General features: G+C 42.6%; 1 protein-coding gene across 1 annotated transcript; it reads left to right on the top strand.

Moving 5' to 3' along the window:
• The first annotated feature begins 10420 nt into the window (after nucleotides 1–10420).
• Nucleotides 10421–11464, top strand: MOS (MOS proto-oncogene, serine/threonine kinase). The gene has a single exon (XM_045560481.1). It carries the CDS (start codon nucleotides 10421–10423, stop codon nucleotides 11462–11464), a length of 1044 nt encoding a protein of 347 aa, XP_045416437.1.
• Nucleotides 11465–14732: the final 3268 nt, after the last annotated feature.

The raw sequence follows: 14732 nt of genomic DNA on the forward strand, positions 1-14732 counted from the left end.
TCCACCAAAACAAGAAAATAGACCAGATAAGAGGAAAGCATAGAATTCAGGAAAAAGTGGATCTAAACCAAGATTGAGGTGAAGAGAATTCCAAGAATAAAAGTAAAGGGAAAAACCCAAGATGTTAGCTATGCAGTAGGCCAGAACAACCATCCACTTTGGAATAGATGAGCTATAGAAATGTATGCCAGGATAAGAAATAAATACCCAATATACAGCTCAAAAAGTTGAAATTAGTTGTCCCTGGGTGACAAGAACTAGGTAAGGATGGGAGATGGTGTTGAGCAAAGCACTCCTATCTCACCAACCTGTGGGGAAATTCTATCTTAATCCCTATCAGGACTTCCTCACATCCACCATTTCCCCAAATATAATTTATTTCCTGGGTTACATAACTGATGTGTCCATGAGAAGATCTAGCTTCACACAGAATCAGTCCTAAGAGTTCAAACATTGTTAAACAGTCTCCATCTCTTTTTTACCAGATTTTTGCTCTGCTTTATTCTGCATTCATTTCACTCTCAAGCAAGCATGCTCCCAAAGGCACTGGGTCTTCATTGCTCTAGAAAACTCCTGCAACTGAGTCTCATTGAACCAATCACGATAACCAAGAGAAAGAGAATGTGATGATTAGCCAGGCCTGAAGAACCAAATACATGAAAAGAGCCTCCATAACCACTGAAACTTAAGAAGTGAGTGTCCAAAATAACTGAATTGTGCGAACACGCCAAGTGGGCCAGGTGGGCCTGGTGAATTACCTGTGACAGCTTTCCTTTTCCCATGAATTGATTTATTATGGCCTTGAGGGAAAAAGGAAAATTACCCTTGAAGGGGTAGACAGGACATTTGGAAGGGAATGAATGTAACTAGGTCATGCAAAACTGGAGTCTTTGGAATCCCGTACCCCAACCCAAACTATAAACATGAAACAGCACAAGGGGCCTAGAGAACTGAAAGTCATCACAGCTGAATACGGGAACTGGATACCCGAGGCTAGTTTACACCTCCACTCCCTTCTATTGCCCTGATCTTTGCCAGAGATAGGTCCCTGGTGAGGGAACAGGACATTTGTTGCCTTTGGCTGCACAATGTCTAGTCCTTCCTAGCAGCACCTTGATCTACATTTGAGAAATTGCTTCTCCCCAGAAGGTTGAGGTCTGGTTGAAATAGCATATCCAGGTGCTTGCCTGCCAACAAGGGAGGGTCAAAGGGTCATATCTTATTTTTCTCTACACTGGTGCAGCCAGGGAGTCAGAAAGCAAACAAAACTGGCCTGTGGGCTGCTTCCTAAAGAAAAGGCTGAGGGACATTCAGTTCGGTGGTGGTATCCTGGCCATATCTTTCTGCAGGGATTGTTACTGTGGCTCCTGCTTCCTAGTTCTCTAAGTGTGTTTTTGTTCTTGCCCACTTTGGAGCATAGTTCTTCAGGTTCCCATTGAGTCTGTGATTCTGAAAAATCTTTCCAAAAATTTTCTCTTTGCTTAAATTTGATTAAGTTGGTTTCTCCTACTTCTTGGAACCTAACAACCCTAACTAATAACTGTGGATTACAGTAAATTGAATGATGCCATTCCTACTGTATCAATGCTATGTCTAATTTTGTTTCTCTATTGTAAGATTATTATACCTCCTGCCAGGTTTTGTAAGCTCTTATAAATCAGGCTAATACAATCCTCTCTCTGTTAACACCACTGGCAATCAATGGTAATTTAATATATACACTACTCATTTTTGTGTCATAATATAATGTAAAGGAATTTAAGCTGATGGCCTAAACTAGATCCAAATATTATAATTACCCATGACACTGATAATATATTGATTAGGGAAAATGCAAACATGGAGGAGCAGGTGTAGGTTAATTACACCAAAAAAAATGTGTAAGTTAAAAGCACAAGAAACAGGCCAGCCTCGGTGGCTCATGCCTATAATCCTAGCACTCTGGGAGGCCCAGGCAGAAGGATCACTTGAGGCCAGGAGTTTGAGACCAGCCTGAGCAGGAGCGAGACCCCATCTCTACAAAAAATTTAAAAATTAGCTGGAGGCCGGGTGCAGTGGCTCATGCCTGTAATCCTAGCATTCTGGGAGGCTGACGCAGGTAGATCGTTTGAGCCCAGGAGTTCGACACCAGCCTGAGCAAGAGCGAGACCCCGTCTCTACCAAAAAAATAGAAAGAAATTATCTGGACAACTAAAACTATATAGAAAAAATTAGTCGGGCATGGTGGCACATGCCTGTAGTCCTAGCTACTTGGGAGGCTGAGGCAGAAGGATTGCTTGAGCCCAGGAGTTTGAGGTTGCTGTGAACTAGGCTGACACCATGGCACTCCAGCCCAGGCAACAGCGTGAGACTCTGTCTCAAAAAAAAAAAAAAGAAAAGAAAAGAAAAAAGAAAAAATGAACAATAAAAATTAGCTGGGTGTGGTGGTGCGCACCTGTAGTCCCAGTTACTCAGAAGGCTGAGGCAGGAGGATTGCTGGAGCCTAGGAGTTTGAGGTTGCAGTGAGCTATGATGACACCACTGTACTCTAGCCCAGGTGATAGAGCAAGACCCTGTCTCATAAATAAATAAATACAGAGGAAATAGAATTGAATAAGGGACAATACAACCTAAAACCCAAAGGCTTTTAAAATAGTGACTTATAGCAATTTCCTGTCTCCTACTATGTTTCCCTGGCCCTGCTGCTTCTGGCATTCGTGGCTGTTCAAAGCTAGAGTGACAGTCCTACTTTACCTGGATCTAACAATGTTGCTAATGTGCTAACTCAAAACTATTCCTTTTGGTGGAAAAATTAGACAAGTTACAGAATGTCTGCTATCTCCTCTGGGGCCGTCTGGGACAAATTATTGTGTAACCCTCCTGCAACACACACACACACATGCTTTCATTGGGCTGAATGTGGGGACCAATATGAACTCAAGTTATTAATAACATCTGCTTATATAATTGGACATTGTCAATGGGCAAGAGCTGGGCCAGAGGGGATTACACTCAATTGTGGAAGGGACCAAACTGTTCTTTTTGGTAATTAGTAAATCACTTTTTTGAAAAAGAGTGTCAACAACAATTGGGATATATAAACCCCAAATCAGCCTCTGGCTGTTCACTCCATGGATAATTAAAAATTACACTGCGTGCTCTAGTAAATACAAAAGCCTAAATCAAATGTTTCTGTGAATAAAAGGGAAATACCTACTAAGTGTCCACTGGTATCCTGGGTTGAAGCTCAAGGATATCGTTTGATGGAGATCCTGCCCGTCCCTCTCAGAAGCACCCACAGCCCCCTTGACCCAGGTGTCCCTCCCCACACTCGTCCCTCTCCCCAGGGGTCTCCTTCTCAAAGAGCAAAATGATTCCCAGAAATGTTCTGGGTTGCCCAGTAAATGGGTTGCTAAAGTTGTTAAATTAAGTCCCTCATATTCGTTACACACACACACAAAAATATTAAAAGAGCAAACAAAACTTGATTCCAAGAAGCCTGGCAGTGGAGCCTCCAGTGTGTGTATGCTTCTCCATTTCTCCTTCCATGCACAGATTAGTAGTACACGGCACAGTCTTAAAATTTGAAACCATGATCTTTATTTCCACAAGAATTTGGCATAGAATTTCCACAAGAATTCGGAGCAGCAGGGAACCTGACCTCAGGAGGCTGCAGAATGATCTCCCGACTTTGGTAAGCTCCTGTCTTCCTGTGCACTTGCCCTCCGCCACTGACCTCTCCAGCCCTGGGTTGCCATGTTTACACTCACCTCTATTTAGTTCAGAACCTCTCGTCTCAGGTAGGAATCATAAATCAAATATTTTTGTCTAGCCTAGTGTTTCACCCCCCCCATCTCGTTCCCATAACATCCAATAAAAAGATTGAATATCCTGTCTTCCTCCCTAGACTAGACTGACTAGCCATGGGCATCACCATGTCTAAATAGCAGGTAGGCATTTCTAGCCTTCCTCAATTTGTGCTGGATCATTTATAGTGAATGGTCTATAAAATCTGTTATTGGTATATCAGGGATGGGCCTGAATCTTAATTTAATCCCCTTTATAGATCCCAAACTATAATATCCTGAAACGTCTAAAGGAGAACCAGGGAAATCACCATGCCAGCCAGACTGACTCATGGAGTATATGAAAAGATGAGGCTCTGACACAAGTTGCCAAGAAAGTGGCCAAAACCTCATGAAAGACGTTGAGAGAAGAACTGGGGAAAAGCCCTCAAGAAGGTTCTGTCTCCATTTCCTGTCCAAGTATGACCCCTAAGACCGTACCCCAGCCTCCCATCTCAACAAGAGCTGAAGACCTAATCACTGGGTTCCTCCCCCTTCCCTGCCCCCAGAGTCACCTAAAATCACCTTGTGTGGAGTTGCCACAAGTTTCCTGATGTTCCACTTCCGAAGATGCCAGCCGGAGATGCCAGGAGCTTTGCTATAAAGTGCCTCTTAATCTCACATAAAATTAAGCCTCAAAGCATTAGCACTGAACCCCTTAAGCCATTAAGAAGGCACACCCCAGAAATAATTAGAATATTTTTTATCTAGTAAAGGCAGAATATTTGCATATTTTAGAATACATGAAAAATGAAATAAATCTCTCCTCAAATAAATCTAGACCTCAAATAAATGCAGAAGGCCAGGTGAGAAGGAAATTCTTTGTATTTAAAAAAAAAATCTTACTCAAATAAGAAGCACTGAGAAGATATATTTTCTATACATACAAAGAGAAATTACATATAAAGAGAGGAAAATTAAAGATTTGGGGACTGGATTATTATTATTATTTTATAATCAGTTTACAGATTCATTTGGATTTATACATTGTAAACTTTGGTATAATAAAATAATATCCAGTCAGTAGGAAAATGCTACATATTATAGGAGGAAGCTCAAAAAAGAGACAATAAAAAATTTTAAAGGCTTTGATACCACTTAATATTTACTACATCAAATTTTAATGAAGTACATGAAATTATGTGTATTCTAATATTTCAAGAAATTGAATAGAAGCCAGAATTGGAGTGCCCATCCAGAACGTGTGTGTATGAATCTTAGGCACAAATATTGCGCTTGGTAACTACATACGGACCAGATATGGCTAAATGAAATTTTTATACAGAACTGGGGAAATTCATTCGCTTGATTTTCCCTTCACCTCCATCTCATAAAGTAGACTCTGAGAATACTTTTCTACCATCCTCAAGGGTTTGATTATCACAAAACAAAAAAATCTCTTGCCTGAAAACTACCACCTTCCGAGAGAACTGCCAGCTAGTTATGCCGATGCCTTTCCAGAACTGAAAACATAATCACACATGATCCATGGAATACAAAGCCTCACGGAATGAGTTATGATGCGTGACTCTACAAGAAAATAATTTGATTACACATCCTTAATGGCATATAGTATAAGGATAAAAATAACTGCAAAGAAATCTTAAACTATATTTAATAATTTTATCAGATAACAAGTAATTAGATTGATTTTGTTTGGAATCAAGATTTTAAGTATAAACTAAGGAGAGGGAACTAATAAAATCAAAATGCTTTAATTGGGAACTGTAATGTCAGAACCAAATTAGAAATATCAATAGGAAGCCGGGTGAGGGGGCTCATGTCTGCGATCCCAGCACTTTGGCAGCCTGAGCCTGGAGGATCACTTGAGGCCAGGAGTTTGAGACCAGCCTAGGCAACATAGTGAGAGTTTTGTCTCTACAAAAAAAAAAAAAATTAAATTAGCCAGGGCCCCCCACTGGCCAAAGTGTGTCAATTTGAGCAATAAAATATAATTATTATTGCCGTTGATTAAATCACATTGAATCTATGAAAAGCCATGAGTCCATCATAATATACAGGAGAAAGATTTGGATAAAGTTGAAAAAAGATGGTGAAATTAATAGATTATATTACTTTTGAATCCTTTATTCAAACATACTATTATTTTGACTCATTTGCTTTACCAGTGAAAAGTACAAAATTTAGTAAATATTAAGTACATAGAAAGCGCTTTCTGGCTTAAGGGAAGATGTCAATAGAACGATCCTGTAAATTGTGACCACAAGTTGGACAAAGTCATTCAAGACAGCCAAATTTCATTCAAGCAGATAAAATTTCAAATATCTATGAGCATTTTACGGTCTTAATAATAAGAGAAAATTGCAAGATACCATTAAACTCAAAAGTCTCTAAAGCCACTTTGAAAGACGTTTGCATGTCTTAAAATCTTGTCAAGTTAAAAGGTATTTAGAGAAGAAGTAAAAATATATCATGTATCTTAAGAGTCAAAATACAGAATCCGAGTGAGCAGGCCACAGGGAAGCAGCCAACCTCCGCGAATGCACAGAAGAAACAGGCAGTGAGCTTAGGTTACCTCCGGGGATCTGCCCCGCTCAGACTGTGCTGACCACGGGAAAACTATACGGCTGTATGTGTATTTTTCTGATATGGAAACAAGTCTGTGTTATATTGCTGGGTATAAAATTCAAATTTCAGAATAATATTAAAAGTCCACTTAAGTAAAAAAAAAAATTAATGATACGGTTTTCGAGTTTGACTCTATAGCCTTTGTATTGGAATTTTTAGTAAGGCGTATGCATTCATCTACACCTTTACAGTCCGAATTAACCCATGGCTGCGACTGCTAACCAGGCTCCCAGGGCCCCGGCCCGCGCTCCCCCGCGCCCCGACGCCGACTCCGGCCGCAGCCCGAGCGCGGCGCCGTCCCGGGCGCAGACTCCAGCACTGCCGCCCCGCGCGCAGGCGCACTCGGGCCGGCGCCCGCGCAACGCGGCCGTCATCAGCCGGGCTCTGTGCGTCGTTGTTACGCCGGTGGGGTTTCGTGGCCTTTTAAAAATGTCTTCCAAGGGGTGACGTGACGGCTCGGAACTGAAGTGAAAAGTTACTGCGTACGCAGAAGGCCAAGCAGGACCCATCTTTGATCGTCTTTGGGGGGGGGGGGGAAGAGACGGCCCCGGCCACGTGCATCGGGCGGACGAGCCGGTTTGCGAGACGCGCACGGACTCCGCAGCCGACGAGGCCCCGGGAGCCGAGCGCGCGCAGGGGCGGCGGCGGCGCAGGCCGGTCTCCCGGCGACCCCGGAACCCGGGAAGGAGGAGCCGCCTCCGCGGCCCCGGCGTCCCGGAACCCCGTGCGCGCCCGGCGCTGCGGCGGCTGCGGCCCTGTGCGCGCGGCACGCCGCCGGCGACCCCGGAGCCTCAGGCTCCTCGATTAAAATCGGAGTAAATGAGCTATTACTTCTGATATCTTTTGCCGAAACTGATGAAAAATTTGCTGTTTGGCTGATATTGAAGTATCTTAACAGTCATGCTGCCAATGAAAGGGCAGAAGACGTAAAAGCGTGACAGCCTCACGCACAATCTCTGCGTCCTCTCCTTTGTTTCCTTTGTATTTCCATGTGGTGCCTACCCTGTTGTCAAATTTCGTTCTTTGCCTTTGTTTAGGGATGACATAACTCATTGTATTTATCAGATTAGTGATAGCCCTCCACGTTTTTAGTATATTCTGTACCAATAATGCAACGTGCTTTTATATCTTTAACCTCAAAATTTAAGAGCAGGAAAAATACTTAAGTTAAACTTTAAATTAGTTTAACTTAAAATAAGTTACTTCCGCCCTGGTATGATAGTTTTACACCAACACTATCAAATCTGTTTCCTATTAATATAAGCCCATGCATGTTTTTAATGAGTTTCACAAATAATAATTAGCATTTAGGTGTTACCTACGCTAAATCAGGGCCTGATCTAAGTATTTGAAACCCTATTAATCTTCACAACAATCCTGAGGTGGGCATGTTTTCCTCACCTTGCAGGTGAGGAAACTGAAACTCTGGCATGGTAAGGAACCCAGCCCATCAGGCCCCGGAAGCCTTTGCTCCTTACCCTTTCTCACATACGAAATACTATATATTGCACATATGTGTGATAACAAAATCAGGATTAAAAATTAAATTTAAGTAAGAACATAAGAATTTATGTGCTAGTCGCTACTCACAGGGAGAAAAAATAGGGAGATAGATCCTGCTTTCCGGGTAACTGCAGTTTGCTGACTAAGAGAACTATTTTAAGATCCCTTAAAAAGGAAACAAAAGCTCTTGTAAAATGGTCACTCAAATAAATATTCTTGGGCAGATTGGCAGATGACAGATCTAATGAACTTGGGGTTTGTGGATACACAGAGTAACACATTTTTAATACCTTATGTTTTATGTAAATAGTAATATCAACTTTAAAAATGAATTGTTTATGTGATTATCTTAAAAATAAAGATTATATAACAAATCACATCATTTGCATTATGAGTAATACCTAGGGAGCTAAGGCACTCTATTGCTCTTATTCTGCTAATATTCACAGCACTCCTAATATATAATCTTTTCAGAGCCTTGGATTATAATTCCAACTATGTGATGGCTATTGAGTAAATTTTGCAGTGTAGATATATTATAGAATATAATTGTATTTCTTTTGTATTTTTCTCTACTTATTGTCATCCTTTTATGTTTTGGGTTTGCTACAATTACACACAACTGCATTTCCTCTAAAATTCCACAGTTGACTGGGTGTGGTGGCTTTTGCTGGTGATCTTAGTACTTTGGGAGGCTAAGGTGGGAGGATCGCTTGAGCCCATGAGTTCCAGACTAGCCTGCACAACATAGCACGACCACCTGTCTCTATAAAAAATAAAAATAAAAAAATTAGCCAGGCATGGTGGTGCATGCCTCTAGTCCCAGCTACTCAGGAGGCTGAGGCAGGGGGATCACCTGAGCCCAGGCATTTGAGGTTGCAGTGAGCTATGATGTTACCACTGCACTCTATCCTGGGCAACAGAGAGAGACACTATCTCAAAAAAATAATAATAAAATATTCCACATTTTACATTTTTTAAGATTTTTGTTGTTGTTAATCTGGACAGGACTCCCCAACTTGTATTCCAAAATAATAATGTTTATTTTGATAATTATTGGCCTAATTTCTTACATGAAAAGATTAAGGCTCAGACAGGTTAAACATTATACATAAGATCATATCCTAAGCCACACAGATAGCATAGAATAGAAATCCTATTCCAGGGCTTCACGGACTTCAAATTGCTTATGTAAATGCTCATGTTTATTAACTTACCTTTTCAGAGCCAATATACTGCAGAAGCATACACTGTCATCATAAAAATGTGGTTAGCCATCACCTTTATGCTCTAAAACACAGAGGTTCTTTACAGGGTACTTTAGAAGAAGGAACTTTACCATTTAATTTTTAAAATGTAGATCTTAACACTTTTGTGTGTTTTTTAATGAACAGGGTAACATTGGTTATTTTCCCAAAGACATAGTATGAAAATTAATTTTTTATTATAGAAATCAGAAAGGAAGCATTTATTGTTTGATGGCAAGACCCTGAATTTAATTTCAACATCTGATTTTCCACATTTTGTATAGGTACCAGTGATTCTGTGCCATTTGTATTTCTTCAGATTTTTCCTCTTCTACAATTCTCCAATATCTGTTATTATTTCAAGGTCTGATCATGGCTCTGAATTACATTTGTTCTTTTTGCGTCCCCCAACTCTAATTCAAAACTTCTGCCACTCATTTGCTGCGCAGTCTAGAAGCTCTCTTGCAAGGAGCTTACTGAGTGAGGCAAATTGTGAATTGCCTTGGAACAGAAGGATTGTTAGGAAGTCAGTATGATGCTAAGAAATCTTGTTAATTTGCTATATGAGCTGAATAAAGTGTAAGAGAATTCTCCTTCCCCCTGATGAATTGGGATGTGTGTGTGTGTGTGTTGACCTATATCAGTGATTCTATTTGGATTGATTACTTTAAGGTTGCAGGTTTTTATCCATATGAATATTGCACCTAATTTTCACCATAAGTGGTTAAACAAATGTCTGCTGTTTGTATTTCAACCCTTCCAGCCCATAACTGCTGGGAGCGATTTGATGCAGCTGGAGAATAACACTAACAATCATCTTAGCCTCCGAAGTGTGAACCGATCTCATTCTACTTTGTGGTCTTCTTACCCTAAGGACTGATAATGTTCAGCAAATGAGACTTGAAAAAAGCCCGTTTTATTATAATTAAAGAACTAGTGTAAAAAGGAGAGTGAGTTCTAGGGCAGCTCAGTGCTGTTCATCTGGTGAGAGCTTGTTTTTATAAGACTTCACTTGACGTGTGGCAAGGAAAGGCTTTCATCTGAAAGGGATTGTTGAGCTTCGTTCTGATTCCCGGCCCCCATGCGATAAAAACCCTCGCTGAGTGACAGCACAGATGTAGCTCATTTGGAGAAATGAAGGAAGAGGAGAAAAGGGCTGGGGTGGAATGAAGGAGTAGTCAGTTATGCTCCCAAACTCCCGCGGTTTCTCCTGTTTTCATTCACCGGAGCGACTCTGAGGTCCACCTGGAAAGTGCGATGCCCTCGCCTCTCGCCCTGCGGCCCCACCTCCCGGGCGAGTTGTCCCCGTCCCTGGACTCGCGGCCCTGCAGCAGCCCTGCCGAGCTCCCCGGGAAGGTGGGGAAGCTCTTCCTGGGGGCCACTCCTCCCCGGGCCCCGCGGCTGCCTCGCCGTCTGGCCTGGTGCTCTATAGACTGGGAGCAGGTGTGCTTGCTGCGGAAGTTGGGAGCTGGAGGGTTTGGCTCGGTGTACAAGGCGACCTACCATGGTGTCCCTGTGGCCTTGAAGCAAGTGAACAAGTGCACCAAGAACCGCCTAGCATCCCAGCGGAGTTTCTGGGCTGAGCTCAACGTAGCAAGGCTGCGCCACGACAACATAGTGCAGGTTGTGGCCGCCAGCACGCGCACGCCGCCGGGCTCCAACAGTCTGGGTACCATAATCATGGAGTTTGGTGGCAATGTCACTTTACACCAAGTCATCTACGGCGCTCCCGGGTACCCTGAGGCGGGGGAGCCTCACTGCTCTGCTGGAGAACACTTAAGTCTGGGGAAGTGTGTGAAGTATTCCCTGGATGTTGTGAACGGCCTGCTCTTCCTTCACTCACAGAGCATCGTGCACTTGGACCTGAAGCCCGCGAACATTTTGATCAGTGAGCAGGATGTCTGTAAAATTAGTGACTTCGGCTGCTCCCAGAAGCTGGAAGATCTGCTGGGCTTCCAGACTCATCCTTACCACCCAGGAGGCACATACACCCACCGAGCCCCGGAGCTCCTGAAAGGAGAGACCATAACACCCAAGGCGGACATCTATTCCTTTGCCATCACCTTCTGGCAGATGACTACCGGGGAGGTGCCTTACTCGGGGGAGCAGCAGCAGGTGCTCTACGCGGTGGTGGCCTACAACCTTCGCCCGTCCCTGTCGGCCGCTGTCTTCAGCAGCTCCCTGCCTGGGCAGCGACTCGAGGACATCATTCAGTGCTGCTGGAGGGCCTGCGCTTCTCAGAGGCCAAGTGCTGAGCTGCTCTTGGTGGATCTTAACTCTTTAAAAGCTGAACTTGACTGACTGCAAACCTGTATCAAGATAAGCTTTTGTCTTTGTTTCTATTTGTTTTTAAAGAAGTGGACATGTAGAAGAAAACATTCCTAGGATGGAGTTTTAGAAAATAAAGTTACTAAAAACCTCTTTAGTATTAAATGCTTTCTCTAAGACAAATGGCAAAGCTACAAATTTGGTACCTGTATTTGTCTCAGTAGTTAATAACTAACATTTTTCTTTTATGTAGTTATATGCTTTGCTTTCTGTGGCCAATGTGCTTACCTTAACCATTACATAGTAGTGCATTTATTCAAATTTATTGATAAAACCACTTTGTCCAAAACGGAACTCCATTGCAGAAATGCTAAAATTTTGTTAGGTAGATAGCGAGGGATTCTGGGATCTCCTAGGGACGCAACTCGGTGCTGTTGCCCCCATCGTGGTCCTGCCCCACCCTAATTCTCCATACCTGGGGGAGGAGGGAATACACTATGAATCTGCCAATCAGAACTTGGAGGCCAGCTGCAAACGAATCCAGAGGACTCTCTAGCCCACAGGCCAAACAGCATGGGTACCATAGAGTCCGGAAAGTGACCTAGAACCCACATGCATAGTTAAGGCTCAGGTCACCTGACTCCTAACTGTCCAATCAAAGTGGTTCCATGATGACCTCTGAACCACAAAGGAGGTCCCTCTCCAGGCACTATAAAATAAGACGCAGACCATCCCCAGTCCCTCTCTTTGCGCTTTTCCTTTGGCTCTCACTTTGCTGCAACAATGGGTCTTGTGGTCATCTGTGCTGCATGTATCTTGCTCTGTAAACCTGTACCGTGCTCTTGCCCTATAATCCTATCTTTCCTCAACCCTCATTTTTGTGCTTACCTTACTTTGGGGTTTCTGGTCATTCTTTGGCCATAGGTGCGCCAAGAACTGAAATTTTCAGACTAAAACCTGACATTTTCTATAAATTCACATGTCCCCATACCTACCACCTAAATACAAACTATTTTTTTTTAATTTATTTTTTAAAGACAGGGTCTCACTGTCACCCAGCCTGGAGTACGGGGCATGATCATAGGTCACTGCAATCTGGAACTCCTGGGCCCAAGTGACCCTCCCACCACAGCCTCCTGAATAGCTGGAACCACAAACACATGCCATCACGCTGAGCTATCAAACTACTAACAGTGTACTTGGTCCCATACCAAATCAATAAAAACTTTTTAAAAATTAATTTTTCCCACTCCTCCCAATAGAATTTCTTGTTTGTAATGACCTTCAACATAAAATTCACAAGCTGAGGCAAATTTATTTTCAAAGGAATAATATGTTAAATGGCATATTGTAATATTTTGAATTTGTGCATTGCCATGAGTAGAAAAATTTTGCTAAAATACTTTTAAACTGAGTCTCTTTTACGTGGTGTTTGAGCTCAGAAGTAGATGACAATATAAAGTAAGATTGTATGATGTGAGGGCAGATGATAACCTTGAGGAATAGTGGAATTAACACTGGGACAGGAGAGCAGACCGATAGAACTAGATTGTCCATTCTAGCTGTACTGGTACGTAGGATATAAAGAAGGTGGTAATTGGATCTTGTCATTAGGACAGCTTTGACTTTCTTTCAGCAGTTTCAGTGAGTGGAGCGATGGCCGGGAGAGGGAACAGCAAGGGTTGGAGGCAGCAGGGCTGCCAGGGAAGGAGGGAGAAACAAACCGTAAAGGGGTATAAGAGACACAGGAATGTTTGGGGACTTTTGGTCTGGTTTAGTTTATTTTTAGGGTAAAGAGGGTAAGTTTATTTGTGGAATAAGCCAAAGGAGACAAAAATAATAAAATTTAAAAACTTGCAGAAGAGATGAAGCGTAGTACCTGGGGAAGGAGATTGCAGTCTGGAGAGAGAGGGCATCTCTTCCCAGGATGGGAGCCAACGAGGGTGGGGACTGCCCTTAGAGACACGCTGACAAGTAGGAAAAAGGGAGCTGAGGGAGCCCGACCTGTGGACTTCTACGTTTTCTCTTCAGCTTGGTTGAGGGTGGGTGTCTGCAGAGTGAGACCATGGTTTAGAACTGTTAAAAAGCAAAAGGGAGCTGTATATGGCCATGTACAATATTAACAGAGTGCTACTAACTTTGTCCAGGTAGCTTGAGGAACAAACTATCCAAATAATTCCCTCCTCTGTTTATTGTAGCAATAGGAGTTTATGTTGGTAAGTTTAAAATATAATTAAGAAAAATTACAATGGAGCAGTTTTGTTTCGCCAAGTATGTTAAAATGAGACTCAGACTGAATCTCCTGCTGAACACCTCATTAATGAACTGCCAGTGAGCTACATGAGGATCCTCTGTTAAAGACGTTAAAATCCAGAACTGACTTCACAGCTTAGATTCAAGTATCGGCCTCTCCCACAAACCACGCAGAGTGACAAGGTAAACAAGGGAGAATAAACCCTGTGAACTCCATAATCAGTGAAAGTAGGAGACAGAGAAAACAAACTCCAAAATATATACAGTGATGCCTAAAGACTGGACAAAGCTGCCAGGAAAGAATGCAGGCAATGCAGGGGATATACTGGGTGTCAGGGACCAAGAGATCCAGCAATAACAGATCCCAGAAAGACCTGCAAAATTAGACACCCTAGAGAACAGAAATCCTCTGGGAAGTGCAAAAGTTGGGGAAGAAATTCCTGAGAACAGGGCTCAGATCAAACAGCTAAGTTTACAAGAGTTGGTGGAAAAGAAGGAACAGAAATTGTTAAGGAGGGTCCAGCCATGCAGAGCTCAGGAAGTGGCCGCAGAACTCAGCTCCTGACATGAGAGGGTCACTCTGGGGTGGGGGCAGGGAATACTAGACAGGGGCAGAAGCCTCCTGAGCCCAGTTTGCTTTGGACAGAAAAAGTTGTGGCCGCATGGAGAAACCCACAGCAATGTGGCATTGAAAGGAAACAAGCAGACAAGGAAGTCTTAGTTGCGGAAAGACCCCCTGGTGGGAGGTAGAATAAGCTCACTGACTGCTCCATCTGCAATAGCTAAGAGTCCAAGGATATTACTTAAAGCTGACATATCAACTCAGAGGTAAAGGCACATTTAACAGTAAGTACAAAGATAAATATTAGGAAAAATGATACTATTGACTGAAGTTACGGTGGGGAAGAGGGAAAAGATACAAGCTGTCATTGGCTATCATTGCTCCTAGAAATAGTAAATAGATAGATGTGGTCCAGGATTGAGAAAATTATATACAGACAAACGATAGAACTGAAAAATAATAGGGACACATAAAATTGAAATGTTA

This window comes from Lemur catta, chromosome 9, assembly GCF_020740605.2.
Source record: "Lemur catta isolate mLemCat1 chromosome 9, mLemCat1.pri, whole genome shotgun sequence".
In the NCBI taxonomy this organism is placed as follows: domain Eukaryota; kingdom Metazoa; phylum Chordata; class Mammalia; order Primates; family Lemuridae; genus Lemur; species Lemur catta.

Excerpts from the sequence above, each read along its gene's own strand:
- MOS (XM_045560481.1), top strand. The coding sequence starts at position 10,421 with ATGCCCTCGCCTCTCGCCCTGCGGCCCCACCTCCCGGGCGAGTTGTCC.